Source organism: Sturnira hondurensis, unplaced genomic scaffold, assembly GCF_014824575.4.
Source record: "Sturnira hondurensis isolate 20B ecotype Veracruz unplaced genomic scaffold, ASM1482457v3 Scaffold0004152, whole genome shotgun sequence".
Lineage (NCBI taxonomy): Eukaryota > Metazoa > Chordata > Mammalia > Chiroptera > Phyllostomidae > Sturnira > Sturnira hondurensis.
In genome coordinates, this window is record NW_028076783.1 from 6,582,474 (window position 1) to 6,599,647 (window position 17,174).

Below are 17,174 nucleotides of genomic sequence, written 5' to 3' on the forward strand. Positions count from 1 at the left end.
CTCCTAGAGCTTCCTGTCTAGCAGGGAAACCAGGCATCGGCCAGAGGACCACCAGGATGTCTAATTGTCCTTGTAATGGCTGGGGCCATCGGGAGGCAGTGGAAAAGCAGTATGGTTGGGAAAGAGGGTACCAGGCAGCTCACTGCCACCTGTGCATGGGTGGTAGCCCAGAGGTGCCCGATGTTAGGATAAAGACATGTCAGGCCTTTCTGAAGGAGAAGAGATTTGGGGGAGAGGGGAAATGGTACTGTCCCTTCATCCCGACCCCTGTTGTCCCTCCTAACCAGCCTCTTGGCTCAGTGGAACTGCCCGTGGTTGGGGATTCAGACTAGACCTACCAGTGTGAGTCCCAGCTTCGCTAGTGGCTCTGTGACCTTGGCAAGCCCCTTGCCCTCCCTGGGCCTTGTCTTCTCTGTCTGTACAAGGAGGGACAAGAGCCCTCCCGGGGAGGGCCGCGAGAGTCCTTCCAGCTCTGACAGCTGGGGCTCCCTGCCTGGCCCTCCCCCAGGTACGTGTCAGAACTGACCCTGGTGCGGGTGAAGGTGGCCGAGGCCGGTCTCTACACCATGCTGGCCTCCAATGAGGACGATGAGCTCCAGGTCTCCTTTCAGCTGCAGATCAATGGTGAGGAGCCCTCCACCCTGCTTTCCTTCCCCTCCCCTCCCACTCCCACTTCCTCTCCCTTCCTACACCGTCCACCCACCCACAGGAGGAACAGGGGAGGGAGTCTGGGACTCAGGAACCTGGGTTCTAGTCCTGGCTCTAATGCTGGCCCCCTGCTCTCTTCATACCCTGTCTCTGGGCCTCAGTTTCCCCAGCTGTACAAGTTGGCCATTGGGCTAGACTAGTGTTTCCAAGACCTTGGTCATTCCTGTGCCGATGCCACGGTTGTTCCTTGTCCCACGCCACCTGAACTACACTACTAATCAAACAGACGTTTACTAAACAGCCACCGTGCACCAGGCTGCTCAAGGTCCTTGAGGCTCTGCCTTCCTTAGTGCAGCCTACATTCTGGTGCCGGAAGACAAATGTTCAACGGTCGCTGTGAAGTCCCCATCCAATTATGTAGGAGGTTAGAAGGTAACAAGTGCCTTGAAAGAGAAAGAAAGAGCTGTGGAGTGGGGTGGGGAAGGATTGGGAGTTCTGGGGGCAGGGACCGTGAGGGCTGGCTTTTAAATAGCCGGAATGGGTTTGGCCTCATTGAGGTGACAGTTTTGGAAAGACTTGAAGAAGGTGAGGACATTAGTCAGGTGGCTCTTTGGGAAAAGGCATCTCAGGCAGTGTGAGGCAGGAGTATGGCAGAAAGGATCTAGTGGCTGAAACAATGTGATGGGGCTGGGGGGGGGGGTGCGTGTGTGGGAGATGAGGTCAGAGCTGGGACGGGGCAGTTAGGGGCTGGGCGGGTGGGGACAGACTGTGGAGGTCCTCATGGGCTCCTGGATGGACTTTGGCTTTTACTGTGGCAGCAGCAAAGTCACTGCGGGGTTTTGAGCAGAATGTCATGCTAGTGATTTAATGTTTCGTCAGTAGAAGTTCTAAAAATTTAGTTGGAAAAAGAATTTAACCTCTCGATTGTAGATGGAAAATCACTGTTACATGTCATAAATATGAAGCACCCACTAAAATAAACTTCAAGACAACGGGACAATGCTGTTAAATTCCAGCTCCGAGCTCTTTCTTGCCTTCCCAGGCCCCTCTCACCTTGTTAGAAGGGAAGAGTAGCAAGCCTCAGAAAGGTGTTAAAGACAGACCAGTACCCTGCTGAGGCTTTCCCTTTGAAGCACCCAGAAGGGGAGTCCGCCAGTTTTCACAAGGTGATTCCTGGCACTTAATGTTCACCTGCAGCCTGCAGCTCCCATCCCCCATCCAGGGAAGACTCTAGGCCACCTCCTCCCTCCACGAGGATCTTCTTCACTCACTGTCTGTTCCGACCTTCCCTCCTCCCGGTTCCATGCCCTCTCCATGAAGTGCCTGTCCGTGTGCTGGAGCTGAGCGAGAGCCATCCTGCCGATGGGGAGCAGACAGTCCGCTGTCGCGGCCGGGGCATGCCTCAGCCGCACCTCACCTGGTCTGCTTGCCGTGACCTCAAAAGGTGAGAACCCCCCGCCTCAGCCTCCTGGTGTACCCACAGCTGGCTGGAAGGACCCACTGAAGGTCATCTAGTCCAGCCCCTTCCTCTGGGCACTGTGTTCCAGGCTAGAGTCACATCCTAGAAGATATGGCCTTGGGGAGATGCCTTGCATGACCTAAATTGCCTGTTTTCCTCACCTTTACTCTGAGGGTCAAACCCAGGGAATGGATTTTGCCCATCAGGCTTTTCAGTTGTGGGATAGGAGCTCCCCCTGCTGGTCAGTTTGGGGACTGCAGGAGAACCAGCTTAGGGCCAGGAGATGGGAAGTAGCCTGCTTTCGGCCTCAGTTTCCCTGCCTGCAGAGGACAGGGTCTGGAAGCTGACCTGGCTGGTTCATTGCACAGATGTCCGCAGGAGCTCCTTCCCACACCGCTGGGGAACAGTTCCGAGGAGGAGAGCCATCTGGAGACAAATGTGACGTACTGGGCGGAGGAGCAGGAGTTCGAGGTGGTGAGCACGCTGCGCCTGCGCCACGTGGATCAGGCACTGTCAGTGCGCTGCACACTGAGCAACCTGCTGACCTTTGACACGAAGGAGGTCATCCTGGTGCCACAGTGTGAGTCATCAAGCCCTAGTGGCCCTGGTGACCCCTTCTCCCCACCTGGGGCCTGCCATACTTGTGACTGTACCCATGTGCCCACAGCAGGCCAGAGTCAGCACGTCCCTGAGCACCCAGAGCCTTGTGAAACCTGCTAGAGTATGGCCCCACACACTTACACAACAACATAATACTGGCACATGTGCACATCCACAAGTATACGTGTACAAACCACGGCTATGAATAGTGCTACCTCCTTATGCCTGTATATGTCTGGTGTGTATGTGTCCTAAGCCATGTACATGAGCACGCCCGATCCTTGGACAGGGGTGTAAACCCTGCAAATGGAGATTTGTAAGCCATGTAATAAGGAATACACAATCCTTAGACACATGTGTAAACCCGCGAGTGTACGTCTATGCATGTATATGCAGGTGCACAATCCCCAGACAAGTGTGCGAACAATGCATGTACAATTTCTGTGCATGTGTGCAAACTGCCATGGTGCTTGTCTGTAAATGTGGAGAGGAGAGGTGAACCACAGCCTGGCCGCCAGGAGCTTGCATCTGGTCTGGAGCTACGGCAGACAGGCCACTCTGAGTCCTGCAAGAGCTGAAGGGATACGGAGGCCAATAGTGATCTGAGTGGGGGTGCGGGTGGGGGGCAGAGAGTTACTGAAGGGCATGGAGTATTTATGGAAGAAGCTGAAGGTGGGGCCCAGAGGGAGAAGCCAAGGGTCTGACATTGTAGGCTGTAGCGGAGAGTGAAAGGGGGCTTCTGTTCTGGGCAGGGTGGGCAGATAGGGATTGGTGGTACCGAAGTGGGAGGGGGAAGGCAGTGGCCAAGTGCCCTGTTGGCTCACCGCCAGCTCTTGTCTCTACTTCCAGCCCTGCCTTTCAAGGTGGTGGTGATCTCAGCCATCCTGGCCTTGGTGGTCCTCACGATCATCTCCCTCATCATCCTCATCATGCTCTGGCAGAAGGTAAGCCCCACCCTAATGGACACAGACCTGCATGTCAGCCCATCATTGTTTTGTATGGACCCCCCACTGTCTTTGAAACCTGTAGGATCTGGCTATGTCTGGGGCCCAGCTTGGAGCTCAAGCGTCAAATGACGTAGAGTGATGCTGGATGTCTGAGCTGCCTTTGTCCCCAGCAGCCTGGTCCAGTCTAGATGCACCGTTCCCCTGTCCGGGTCCGGCCCTGACATCATTGCTGCCCTTCCCAGACACAGAGTGTGGGACCTTCCCAGGAGACTCCGTGGTCCCCAGGATTCTTCCAACTCTTACCTGCAGACTCTCGGATCCTATTACACTGCGTTCGAATCCTGTTCACCTGTAATTTCCATGCTCTGTTCTAAGATTTCCCAATTCTACGCTTCTGACATGTTAAGATTCCTGAATTAGGATTGCAGTACCCCACAGTCTGTCTCTCTAAGCTTCCAGTGTACCCCATGGTTTCACCACCCAGTGTTCACTTCTTTCTGAGTTTCCTGAGATTCCTGCCATGACTCACTCAGCATGGAGAGGGGCTGTTCACACCCAGCAGAGCGCCCCTGCCTTGGGTCACTTTCTGGGGTGACATGTTCCTCTATTCCCATTTGAGAGCAGCTGAGGCTCTAGGAGAAGCTGGGGAGGAGGATCTCAGGAGCTGGGCCTTCAGCTGTCAGCTGGTCCCCAGCCGCTTCCCCTCTGGGGCCCTTCAGCGTCTGTACCTACTGAACCATGAAGGCTTTGGCTCTGTCGAGAACTTGCTGTGTGACTTCGCCTATGCCCCTGCCCCTGTCTGGGACTCTGGGTCTCCTGCCCCATCTATTCCATAAGGGACTGGATCTAGTGGGCCTCAAGACCCCCCTGGTGACCCACCCCTGGTCTTGGCCCGCAGAAGCCCCGCTATGAGATCCGATGGAAGGTGATTGAGTCTGTGAGCTCCGACGGCCATGAGTACATCTATGTGGACCCTATGCAGCTGCCTTATGACTCCACCTGGGAGCTGCCACGGGACCAGCTTGTGCTTGGTCAGTCTGGGGGTGCCTCATGCTGTGGTATGTGGGCTTCAGGCAGCAGGAGGGTCATCAAGGTCTGGTCCCAGCTTTGCCACGACCAGCTGTGAGACTTAGGGCCTGTGTCTTGCCTTCTCTGGCCTCCAGTCTCCTCCTCTGTAGTGCGGGGACAAAACGAACCCCCAAGAATCATCCAACTTTGAGGTCCTATGATCCCATTACTCTGTGAGATGGGATCCCTGGGTGACGAGAAAGGACATCTTAACTGAGTGGGCCGGGCACCAAGCCTGTGCTTAGCCTGGCTGGGAGGCCTAGGGGTACAGAGGAACTCTGCCCCCCTCTGGGGAGGGAGAAGGGCTTCCGGAGACTGAGGTGATTCAGAAATCGGATAGCACTTAGAGAGACATTACGGAGGGCCGTGACTTGAGGAGTCTCATCGGAGGAAACACCTTAAGCCCAGGGTGAGGGCTGAGGGATGTGTATGCTATCCCCAGAGAGGGCGGGAGGCAGGTTCCTGGTGGGCCAGGAGCTGAGGGACCATCTCCACCTCAGGACGAACCCTTGGCTCCGGGGCCTTTGGACAAGTGGTGGAGGCCACAGCTCACGGCCTGAGCCATTCTCAGGCCACGATGAAAGTGGCCGTCAAGATGCTGAAATGTGAGTCCTGGGAGCACCCCAACCCCTCCCTGCCCCTCCCCACACGGTCGGGCACTCCCAGAGCAGGCCAGGCCTGGCTTGGATTCGCTGGGCACAAGAAGTGCGGCCACCCTACAGCCAGCCCCCTCCTCATCTGCTCTGGCAAAACGGCTCCGTCGCCCTTCCCTCTCTCCTGGCAGCCTCCTTCCTCTTCCCCCACTTTCCTCCCACCCTCTCCCCCCCCCCCCCCTGCATGTGGGTCCTTACGACTCATGGCCACAAACTGGGGCAGAGTCCGAAGAGGCTCCAGTGTGGCCTCCCCGGGGCCTCCGTGATGGAGCCAGGCCTGAGGCCCTCCCTTCCTCAGCCACAGCTCGAAGCAGTGAGAAGCAAGCCCTCATGTCGGAGCTGAAGATCATGAGTCACCTTGGGCCTCACCTGAACGTGGTCAATCTGCTGGGGGCCTGCACCAAAGGAGGTACAGACCTACTTGCCCAGAGGGTTCTGGGAAATGCCAGTGGCCAGAGCTGGGCCCCTCTTCTCAGTCCAGGGACAGCAAGACACCCCAGCTGGAGTGTCTGCGCCCTCCCCGTTCAGCACCCTCACTGTGTGGAGCCACATGGGTGTGGGATTTAGAAACTTGTAGGGTCGCAGCAGGGCCAAGGCCAAGGCCAAAGGGCTGTCCTGGTCACCAGTGCCAGTGATTCCCAAACCAAGGCATCTTTTGACATTTAAAATTTTCACAATGCATTTTTTAATTGAATCTATGGGGTGACACTGGTGAATGAAATCAAACAGGTTTCAAGTGTACGATTCTGTAACACATCATTTGCACACCGTGTCGTGTGCTCACCACCAGGGGTCAAGTCTCCTTTCATCCCCATTTACCCTCTTCCTTTGCCTTCTTCTGCCTCCCCCACCCCTTTCCCTCCGGCAATCACCATACTGTTGCCTGCCTGTTTTTTTCTTAATACAATACATCCTAACAACTGTAATAAAATGACAGTGTGTGCGACACTGAGTTGAGTTATGTCCCCACTACTGGAGACCACCAGTCTGCTAACTGGGAGGTGCCTTCATTCAGATCAGAGAGTGTAAAGTCTTTCTGACTAAGCATGTTTATTTGAAGCTCTGGTTGCAAGTTAGGTTGTAAGTCTGCAAAAAAAATGTTATTGCCGTTTACAGCTGCTTATTGTGAGGTTTGGGATTTTCCTCAGTCTTATGCAACCAGAGCAAAATACAGAAGCACACGCACGCACAGGCCTGCTTGTACTCGCAACGTTGCCTCATTTCGCAATTCATGTTTTTATTGACATCGTCAGGTTCTCACTGATTGACTTTAAGTTCATGTGTTGTATTTGAATTTAAACCACAACCTGAAAATAAATAATTGCCACTGTTTACTTTATATACTGGGCTCTGAAATAGGCTTTAGTTTGAAAACCTATCAACCACAGCTAGCACTGTGTGCTCACTACGTGCCAGGCACTGAGCGGAGCTGACAAGGGTATCCCGCGAACACCCTTTGTGGTGGTGTTATTAGCCCCATTTAACAGATGGGGAAAGTAAGGCTCAGGGAAACCGAGTACCTTGCTTATGGTCACACAGGCAGGCAAAGAACCCAGGTTTGCCTGGAGCCAAAGCCTCATCACCATTCTAACAAGCTGCCTCTCCCATGTGCAAGCCCATTGTTAGCCTCATGGCCCTGGTGCGAAGCCTGAGGCCTGTCCCTGAGCTCGTCCCTTTGCAGGGCCCATCTACATCATCACTGAGTACTGCCGCTACGGCGACCTGGTGGACTACCTGCACCGCAACAAGCACACCTTCCTGCAGCATTACTCCGACAAGCACCGCCGGCCCAGCACGGAGCTCTACAGCAATGCCCTGCCTGTCGGGGTGCCCCTGCCCAGGTACCTGGAGGGAGGTGGGGATCTGAATCTTTAGAGAACCCCAAGGAGCAGCTTTTTGCTCCCTCCTTGTCCAGTCCAGGAGCTGAGGCCCGAGAGGGTAGAGTGGCTGTTTCACAAGTTTGTTCAAGACCCAGGGCTTGGCCACCCCCTGGGGAAAGACAGTAACTCTGGTGATAATGGTGGGATTGGCTGCCACCTACTGGCTATCTGTAGTGTGGCAGGCCCTGTGCTAAGCGCTCTGCTGGTGTGATCCCTTGATCCTTCACATGGTCCCTATGTCTGGAGTTCCATAGGGAGCCCTTGGGGCTCTCCCGTCCCAAGCCTGAGTCTATGCTCTACCCCTTACTGTAGCGATGTTCCCACGCCCTCTGCACAGCAGCCTCTGCGGTACCCTGAGGTCAACAGAGCCCCTTCTTCTTTTCCAAAAATAACATCTTGGTTCTTTTGCTGATTACAAAAGCAGTAAGTATTTATTGCAGAGAGAAGAGTAACTTCAGAAAAGCATTAAAAGACGGTAAAACTCATCTCTGTCCTTCCCAAGATTTATCTCCATTTTTTTCCAGTCTCTCCCTAAAGAGACACGTAGACACAGCCCCGCAGCCCCCCGGGGAGCTGGTGCTGCAGGCGGGCACGGGGGCAACTCCCTGCCCACTTTGGGCTGGGGCTAGGCACTCACAGGGCCCCATGGCTGGATGGTGCTGCAGAAGCCACCAAAAGGCACCTTTGTCCACACCCTGCCTGGGACCCTTGTTCTGGAGTGGGGTAGCTGCCCCTTGACCCAAACTTTCTGAGGACACACATTGGGTCTTATGTTGTCTTGGCCGCCCCAGGACCCGGCTCAGGGCCCCACAGGTTGGTTGAAAGGGCTCTCCACGAGGTTGCTCACCTGACAGTGACACAGTAGAGGAAGATGAATCAGTGAGGCAGAGAAGAAATACCTGAGTGACAGGGTTTTGCAGGCCCTGGCTGGTGAGCAGAGAGGCAGGAGCAGGGAAAAGAAGGGAAGGCCTGTGACCACTCCTCCTGAGACATTCTTCTCACCCTTAGCCACATGTCCCTGCCTGGGGATAGTGATGGTGGCTACATGGACATGAACAAGGACGAGTCTGTGGACTATGTGCCCATGTTGGACATGAAAGGAGACATCAAGTATGCAGACCTCGAGTCCTCCAACTACATGGCTCCTTATGATAACTACGTCCCCTCTGGTGGGTGTTGCATCCTCCTACCTCATGCAATGTGCAGTGACGCATTCTTTTCAAAGCCTCTCATACCCCAGCTGGACCACAACCCTGGGTAGGGGGAGATGGCCTTGGGCCCGTTTTGTAGATGCAGAAACTGAGGGTAGCTGCCTGCCTAGAGTTGCTGTGTGGGGAAGCCCTGGTATGACCCCCAGTTTCTGGGTCAAGATTCACACACAGCCCTCATAGAGGGGAAGCTAGGTGGGGGAGTGCCTGGCCTCCTGGGCCCTGGGGGAAGAGCAGTCTGCCTGGAGAGAACCCAGGCTGATCTGGTGCCCCTGAAAAGCAGGCAGGCCAGGCTGAGCAAAAGTGGCCTGGGGCAAAGGCTGAAAGTCTTTCTGGACAATGAAGGGTCTGACAAAGTAGGAGAGGGTCAAGGTGGGTATTCGGAAATTGTGTCCCTTTTGGGGGAGACTTAGAGGACTGGTAGCCCCCTGTCTTGAACAGTAGCCTCCAGGAGCCTGAGGGCTGGGGGAAATGCAAGGTGGCGGATGACCTTCTGTCCTCTTCCAGCTCCTGAAAGGACCTGTCGAGCAACTTTGATAAACGAATCCCCAGTGCTTAGCTACACGGATCTTGTGGGCTTCAGCTACCAGGTGGCCAATGGCATGGAGTTCCTGGCCTCCAAGAATGTACGTGTGGTCACAATGGGCAGATTGAGGTCGTGGGGCAGTGGGTCACCCAGCCAGCCAGGGGCCTCCAAGTACACAGCTCTGCACACTAGCTCTGTCCCCTCTGGTGGGTGAGGATCGTCAATTCCCTCATACCCTGTGACCCCCTCTTACCTGTATGGCTCATCACACCTGGACAGTGATTCATTTTTCCCAAAGCACCTAACACGGAGGGTCTTCCCCACCATTGCCCGAAAGGCCTCAGCTTCCCTCACCCTCCACCCACCCCCAGTGTGTCCACCGAGACCTGGCAGCCAGGAATGTGCTCATCTGTGAGGGCAAGCTGGTCAAGATCTGTGACTTCGGCCTTGCTCGTGACATCATGCGGGACTCTAACTACATCTCCAAAGGCAGCGTGAGTATCTTCCCCTGAGCACCTCTGACCCTCCTGGTCAGCGTGACTTGGACTCAGGAGATAAGAAGAGGGCTAACCACAGAAATGGAGATCACATGGAGGGTTAGCAACAGGGGAGTGGGAGGAGGAGAGGGGGGAAAAGGTACAGAGAATAAGTAGCATAGATGGTGGATAGAAAATAGACAGGGGGAGCCCTGGCTGGTGTAGCTCAGTGGTTGAGCGCGGGCCTGCGAACCACATGATTGCGGTTCGATTCCCAGTCAGGGCACATGCCTGGGTTGCAGGCCAGTTCTGAGCAGGGGACTCACTAGAGGCAACCATACATTGATGTTTCTATCCCTCTCTCCTTCCCTTCCCCTCTAAAGATAAATAAATAAAAATCTTTAAAAAAAAAAAGAAAAAAGATAGACAGGGGGAGGGCAAGAGTAGTGTAGGAAATGTAGAAACTAAAGAACTATGACACATGGACATGAACTAAAGGGGGGGAATGGTGGGGGACGGGGTGTGCAGGGTGGAGGGGAATGAAGGGGGAAATGGAACAACTGTAATAGCATAATTAATAAACTATATTAAAAAAAGAAGAAGAAGAAAGAAAGGGTTCCTGCAGTCTGACCTGCCCAGCAGTGACCGGCCCCTCCTGCCTGGCCATGTGCGCAGGGACAGGAAGGGAGCCAGCAGCGGTGCATGGGGTGGGAGGGGCAGAGATGCTCAGGTTCGTGGGCGTGAGCGGGGGCTCAGATTTGCTGGTAATGACAGGGGGCAAGGGAGCAGCTGTAAGTGGTCCCTGAGAGTCTGGAGGGGAAGCAGGCCAGATGTGTCATCCCAAATGGCAGCAGGAGGCAGAGGCTAAGACCAATGAATAGGTGGCAGGCAGTGTCTGGTTGAAATATGACCATGTTGCCTCCCATTCACGTCCCCACTATCCACATCGGAACAGGGAACCCCAGAGCTGGAGGGATGCTAGGCCACAGAGATGGAAGGAAGCGAGGATTATTGCTGGGTGGCACCTCGGTGTGTCCCTGCCTCCCACACCCCCCTGGCGTGTCCCTGCCTCCCACCCAGCCTCTGCTGGGGTCAGGAAGGGAAGCCTGTTCTGGGAGGAGCCTCAGACCCTGGGGTTACCATGACCCCAGCTTGTGAGAGAAGAAACTCAGCCTCCCGATTCCCTGGCCAGCACTGGGATGGGCACGGGAACCGTGTGCCAGCAGAAGTAGGCTCTCAGGGTTTAGGGAGTGGGAGAGAGTTGCGGGTGGGAACTGCCAGGTCTCCCCGCTCCTACCCAGGTGCAGAGTGGGGCTCAGCCCCACCTCATACCCAGGCCATCTGCTCTCCCACAGACCTTCCTGCCACTGAAGTGGATGGCCCCTGAGAGCATCTTCAACAGCCTGTACACCACCCTGAGCGACGTGTGGTCCTTTGGGATCCTCCTCTGGGAGATCTTCACCCTGGGTATGCTTCCTTCTTCCCATAGTCCGCAGTGGCCTGGCCCAGCATCTAGCCACACCACTCACACGACCTGCCTGGGGTGGGGCTGTGAATAGACTCTGGGACAGGCATCGGGGCTCTGGTTCAAGACCCGGCTGTGCTGCTTTCGTACTGCTGTGTGTCCTTGGCAAGTCTCTTGCCCTCTCTGGGTCTCTGTACCTCCCATCTGAGTACTGAGGGGTTTGGATGGTGACATCTTCAGGTCTCTTATTCTGGGAGCAGTTTGTGGTATGTCCAGAGCCATCAAGGCAGGGGCCCACATTTCCCAATTCCAAGGCCACTGTCCCCTCAACCCAGCCCTGGCGTGAGGGTTTCTCACCACTTGTTCAACACTCTGAACCTGCGTATCTCTCTTCTTGTCTTTGCTCCCTGACAGGTGGCACACCTTACCCAGAGCTGCCCATGAACGAGCAGTTTTACAATGCCATCAAGCGGGGTTACCGCATGGCCCAGCCTGCCCACGCTTCCGACGAGATGTGAGTGACGCATTTGGGAGGACGTTTTGAGTGCAAACGATACATACCCAACTGCAGCAGCTTAGGCCAACGATAGACTTATCAGTTCACAGGCCTGTAAAAATCTAGGCACGGCTGGCTTTAGATGTGCAGCTGGTTCATCGGCAATCTCTGCTTCTACCCCTGGGCTGTGCTCCTCTGCACTGGCCTCGTACTCAGCCTGGCACTGCCCAGTGGCTATGTCCTAGCTGCTTTCGCCATAGTTCCAGCAGAAGGCCCAGAGCTGACTGTCATGGGCTCCCTGGGGTTGTGTGGTCACCCAGAACCAGCCACTGAGCTCAGGGGATGCAAACCCCTAGTGGCCAGACCTGGGTCATGTGCTCACCCGGGTGTGGTCAACCCCTTGAATCACTGAACCCCGGGGGTGCAGAAGGGCTTCCCAAGGGGATATCCAGGTGATGGTGGGAAACAGCGTCTACACACCCCCTTTCTACAAGCCCTTTCATTGCCCACCGTGCTCTGGGGGGGCAGTCGCCCTCCCCCTGTGCCCGGTGTCAGAGGCCCTGACCCCTGTGTGCCTCTCCCCAGCTATGAGATCATGCGAAAGTGCTGGGAAGAGAAGTTTGAGACTCGCCCCCCCTTCTCCCAGCTGGTGCTGCTTCTCGAGAGGCTGTTGGGCGAGGGTTACAAAAAGGTAGGTTGAGGCAGGGTGGGGGAGGCAAATGGAGAGTTCTGGTCCAGCCAGAAGTCAGACATTGTGTACAAGGCTTTGTGTGGCCTGTTGGTGTTTGAGGGGCCGCCCCGTACCCTCTCTGGGCCTCTGTTTCTTTGGGGCACTAGTAAGGGGTGGGCTGGAGCTAGGAGTCCAGTTTATTTCAGCAGCACAGAGTGTTTGGAAGTGAAATCCCACATGGAAGCAGATGGGTTTAAAGAGGAGGAAGGGAGCCCACAGCCTGCTTCATCCTGCCAAGTCTTAGGTCCCCTCCAGAGGGGTGAACTTCCCAAGGCTGGACCACTGCTAAGGGCCTGACCACTTGGGCCCCTTCTGGGCTTTGATGAGGCGAGTGGAGCCAGTGGCCCGACACTCACCCTGTGCAGACCTAGAGTGGGGAGCCCTTCTCCAAGGACACAGACACCACCCTTTCCCTTGGCCCGCCCCCTCCCCAGGTGTGCTTCTGGCTCAGGACCAGTGAAACAGAGTGGGGCTGCCACCGTTCAGTATGAGGGAAGCCGAGGCCCCCACTGAAGGGGCCTGAGGCAGGATGAAAGCCCAGACCCGCCTCATCTGAAGTGGGTGAAATGTTAGGGTGTTGGGTGCTGGTCCACAAACTGGCCCTTGTCTGGGTGGCCCTAAGCTCGCCACGTCTTGTGAGACGGTGCCAGGTGGGAGGGCAGCTTAGCCACGTGGCTTTTGGTGATTGTCCTTGCCCTCTGAGCACCAGTTGCCTGATTCACACAGAACTGAGGGTGCTGGGTTGGAATCTAACTGTTGGACGATCCCTGAAGGCTTCTCTGATCTGGCCTCCACTGTTTCTTGGTGCTCCCTGCCCCTCGGAGCAGAGGTACCAGCAGGTGGATGAGGAGTTCCTGAGGAGCGACCACCCCGCTGTCCTTAGGTCCCAAGCCCGCTTGCCTGGCTTCCATGGCCTCCGACCCCCTCTGGACACCAGCTCGGTCCTCTATACTGCTGTGCAGCCCAACGAGTGCGACAACGACTACATCATCCCCCTGCCCGACCTCAAGCCTGAGGGTGCCGATGAGGGCCCGCTGGAGGGCTCCCCCAGCTTGGACAGGTAGCCACTGTGGCCAGGGTGTGCCAGTGTGCACAGTGTGTGTGCGTGTGCGTGTGTATGACTTGCCTTAGAAGTAAGTTGCCTAGAGTGAGCACTTATTCCTGCCAGTGAGTAAAAGAGAGAATTGAACCTACTTGATCTCTGCTGCCCGCTCGTGCAAAGGGCAGGGTGGTAAGAGAAAGACTGGGCTGGGGCTTACCTGCAATGTACAATGGCTATTTCCTATAAAGGAGCCCTCCTGGGCCTCTGCTCTCCACCATTGCTGGGAGAAGAGGAAGAAGCCCAGTTCACACCCCAGCATCCCATGTGTCACTGTGGGTTATCGCCAGCTCCTGGCCTGTGTGCCCTGCCTTGGGGCCCCAGGGAGTTGACATGTGGCAGGAGGCAGAGGGGCCTCTAGGACCCTGTGTGAACATCAAGTCCAGGCCAGAATTCAGACTGGAGAGGAGGTTCCTGCTTTTCTCTGCCTTGGAATGCGGTGAAGTTAGAAGGTGGGGAGGGCTTTGGTGGAAGTCCCATCTGTTGCCTGGACTTGATGTTCAGACAGGGTTCCCCCTTGGCTAGAAAGAATGGTTCTCCATGAGGCCAGACCCACCCGGCCCATGGTGCAGTGGCAGGAGCCCCATGGAGGTTCCAGCTGCAGCTCTGCTGTGAGACCCGCCAGGGGCCTTCTTGCTCTGCGCGCTGACTGGGAGCACAGCCAGGACTCAGGAGGCCCCCGAAGGCCCTCCCAGCCCGCGTGAGCTGCTGAATCTCCCGGCTCCAGGAAGACAGCGTGCAGAGGGGTTACACACGGGGTTCAAACACTCTGGGCTGTGAGGAGGGCCCTGATGTGTGCCCTCAGACAAGTTCCCCTCTCTGGACTTCAGTGTCCTCATCTGTGAATGAAAACACGGCAGCACTTCAGTTTGAAGGGTGTTGGGAGGGTGAAATAAGGTGGTGTAAACCCTCCGGAGTGCAGGACATGCAGATGCTGGTGAGTGAGGGGTACACTTCGGGCCTCCTGGGTCTGCTGTGAAGTCTCAGCTCCTGCACTCACTGGCTGTGTGGTTCAGGACGATGATATAACCTCTTTGGGCTGCACCTTCCCTGCAATGCGTGCCTTGCCTCATCTTTACGAGGACTGAGTGAGGCAGAGTGTGCAAGTTCAGACACACACAGGGCTCCTGATAAATGGTGTTGTTTTACTCTGGTTCCCTCCCAACCTCTCACTCACTTGCCTTTTCCCTCCAGCTCTACCCTGAATGAGGTCAACACCTCCTCAACCATCTCCTGTGACAGCCCCCTGGACCCCCAAGAGGAACCAGAGCCAGGGCCCCAGCCTGAGTCCCCGGTGGAGCCAGAGGCAGAGCCGGGGTGGCTGCCGGACCCAAGCTGCCCCGGGCCCCCGACTGGAGCAGAGGACAGCTTCCTGTAGGGGGCTGGCCCCCACCTGCCCTGCCCAAAGTGTCCCCTCTACCTCCCAGCACCCTGAGTCTACTGGCCTGTCCTGCCCAGCCATTGGCTGTCTCCCATGGAAGGCTTTGGCCCTGATATGCCGTACCCCAACCCCTGGGGCTGGCTTAGGAGTCAAGAGACCTGCAGGGGCCATGACCAGCCTTCTGCCTCTGGGGAAGCCATGTTACTCAGAGCCAGGGTTCTCCCAAAGGACTCAGTTGCCCATCTGTAAGATGGGAAATTTGGGCTTGGTGGCCCACAGTTTGGGATTCTCCCCACAGCTGATAGATGGGGAGCTTGGAATCCCTGGGAGGATTCTCTAGGTAGGTGAGGGAGTAAATGAACTTTATCCTGCTCAGCCAGCTACCCCTCAAGATGCTGCAGCTCTTTTCTCACACTTTCTCCTCCCAGAAGCTGGGAAGGGACTTTGGCATCCCTGGCTCCTGGCTGAGCTGGGGCCTGGCCTTGGGCAGTGTTGCCTCCTCTCCTCCATGTCAGCCTTCGCTCTCCCAGACCCGGGCTGGCCTGGGCCGTCTGTGCTTCACTGATGCGAGGGGCTGAGCCCAGTCCAGGGCTCTCCTGCCTGTAGCCCACACCCCAGGCAGGTGGGGTGCACCTCCCTGCAAACAGTGCCTGTGTCTGTGTCTTCCCGGCTCTGAGAGCCCTGGGATCTTTTCCCTCATCACTGCCAGTCTTATTGCACCCACGAGTCTCCAGGGCCAGAGGCTCCACATTTGTGAGGAGTGTGTGGCTGTGTGCGAAGCATCCACAGGCATGGGCCAGTGTGTGGGCCATGTGTGCACCGGACCACGGAGGCCTTGCAGGAAGGCCTTGCCCTCTCTGGGCCCATTTTCTCTGTTCAGAAATGAGTGAGTTGCGCTCATTGAATTCCAGCGTCCTGCCAGCACTAACATTCTAGAATATTCCTAGGGGTGCACACTGCCCAGAGTGTAAAGCTAAACACCCCAAAGTAAAGCTCACTCCATCCTGGGGGTGAGCTGGGGCTGGGGAGATTCCAGACCACATAGCACCCTCTGGGCATTTGGGAACCACTCTCCTTCCCCAGGCTCCCAGCAAGTCCCCAAAGGCCAGCTGCCCAGGCCTTGACACAAAGTGACAGCCAGTGTTCTAGAAATCCCCAGGCAGCTGCCTCGGGGACACGGGAAGACCACGGAAGCCCTTCCAGCACCCACAGTGATTGATCTCGGGAGCTGTCCTGGGCCAAGGATGCAGAGGGGCAAATCAGACCACCTGGTGCGCCTCCCATACCGCCACTTGCCGTCCAGGCCTGTGCTAAAGACAGTGGACAAATGAAGGCCCCTGCAGGGCCCTAGAAATGACAAGAAACCTTGGATGGGGAACCTGAGAAAGGGGTGGAAGAGGTGGGTACTCTGAACATTGCCTTCTCCCCTGCCAGCTGTGCCGTGGGATACGGCTTCATCTCTGCCCAGGGCCACACAACTCGCTGTCTCCACCAGCCCCCTAGCCCAGCGGGCACTGAGGTACTGAAGGGGGGCTGTGGCCCAGACTGCTGGCAGGGCAGGGCTGGAAAGGGGGTGGGGGGACCAGCCCCTCTGGGCCCCCACCCCCATGCTGGGTGGCACCTCCCTGCCCCAGGACCTCCCAAGCCTGGCTGGGGAGGGAGCTGGGTTCTCACTACGGTACCAAAGATGTAATCACCTAGGTTCACAAGTATTTTTAGGACTCACATTAACTCACATTTATACAACAGAAGTGCTATTTTATATGCCATCAAAATTTCCTATCTGTGTACCTTTTTTAAGGGAAAGATTTTAATATTAAACCCGGTGCTTCTCACAGACTTTTGTGGTCTCTGGCAGGTTTGGGCCCCTGTGCCTTGCTGGCTGCAGGAGCGGAGTGGGGCCAACAGGGCTTGTCCCGGCCGCAGGGCCCCACGCAGGTCCTTTCAGCACTGGGTCTGGTTTCCATCTGTAGGACAGGGATTTTTGCCCCCTGGAGGCTGGGCTTCAGTTTTCCAAGTGGGGAAATGGGGAGGCTCTCTGGCTCTGTAGGTGCCCGGCTGGCCCTGGGGTTCCTGGGACTGTTCACAGGCTGGGGAGCCTGAGCCCCTCCTGCTGCCCCGCCCACCTCACGCCACCATGTGCTTTGGCTTTGGCTATTAAGCTGCCTCCCACCGCCCCCCACCCCCATCCACTCGGCCTGGGGGCCAGACTGAGTCTGCTGTAGCTCACAAGACTCGTCCACTAAAGCCCAGAGTCAGGCCCCGGTGAGTAGCAAATGGGTCCCAGTAGGAGGAGGACAGACACCACACCCAAAGGGGCAGAGAACAGGAAGAAGTGAGGAGAGAGAGGAAGAGGAACAAAGAAAGATGCTGGAGGACAGTGCCCAGGGCGAGGCCGGGGAGGGGAAGGTTCCTGCTGTGGCTCAGAGGGCAGTCTTGCCAGGCGGGGCAGAGGGGTGTAGACCTGGTAGCCTCCCACCCCTCCAGGCTGAAGGAGGTCAGGGGCTTGGGGCTGGAGTAAGCCAGGCATCCTGGTGT

General features: G+C 56.4%; 1 protein-coding gene across 3 annotated transcripts in view; it reads left to right on the forward strand.

The window, feature by feature from the left end:
• PDGFRB (platelet derived growth factor receptor beta) overlaps positions 1–16,475 on the forward strand; it is a 36,654-nt gene extending 20,179 nt beyond the window's left edge. For all 3 annotated transcript variants that reach the window (XM_037044917.1, XM_037044915.1, XM_037044916.1), the window contains exons 8-23: positions 509–624; positions 1,969–2,092; positions 2,476–2,687; positions 3,557–3,651; positions 4,553–4,685; positions 5,223–5,327; positions 5,674–5,784; positions 7,057–7,216; positions 8,264–8,424; positions 8,971–9,089; positions 9,361–9,483; positions 10,821–10,932; positions 11,345–11,444; positions 12,012–12,117; positions 12,984–13,216; positions 14,450–16,475. In XM_037044917.1, the coding sequence (XP_036900812.1) occupies positions 509–624; positions 1,969–2,092; positions 2,476–2,687; positions 3,557–3,651; positions 4,553–4,685; positions 5,223–5,327; positions 5,674–5,784; positions 7,057–7,216; positions 8,264–8,424; positions 8,971–9,089; positions 9,361–9,483; positions 10,821–10,932; positions 11,345–11,444; positions 12,012–12,117; positions 12,984–13,216; positions 14,450–14,633 (2,194 nt within the window). In that variant the 3' untranslated portion in view covers positions 14,634–16,475. The remainder of the gene's footprint in view (positions 1–508; positions 625–1,968; positions 2,093–2,475; positions 2,688–3,556; positions 3,652–4,552; positions 4,686–5,222; positions 5,328–5,673; positions 5,785–7,056; positions 7,217–8,263; positions 8,425–8,970; positions 9,090–9,360; positions 9,484–10,820; positions 10,933–11,344; positions 11,445–12,011; positions 12,118–12,983; positions 13,217–14,449) is intronic.
• Positions 16,476–17,174: the final 699 nt, after the last annotated feature.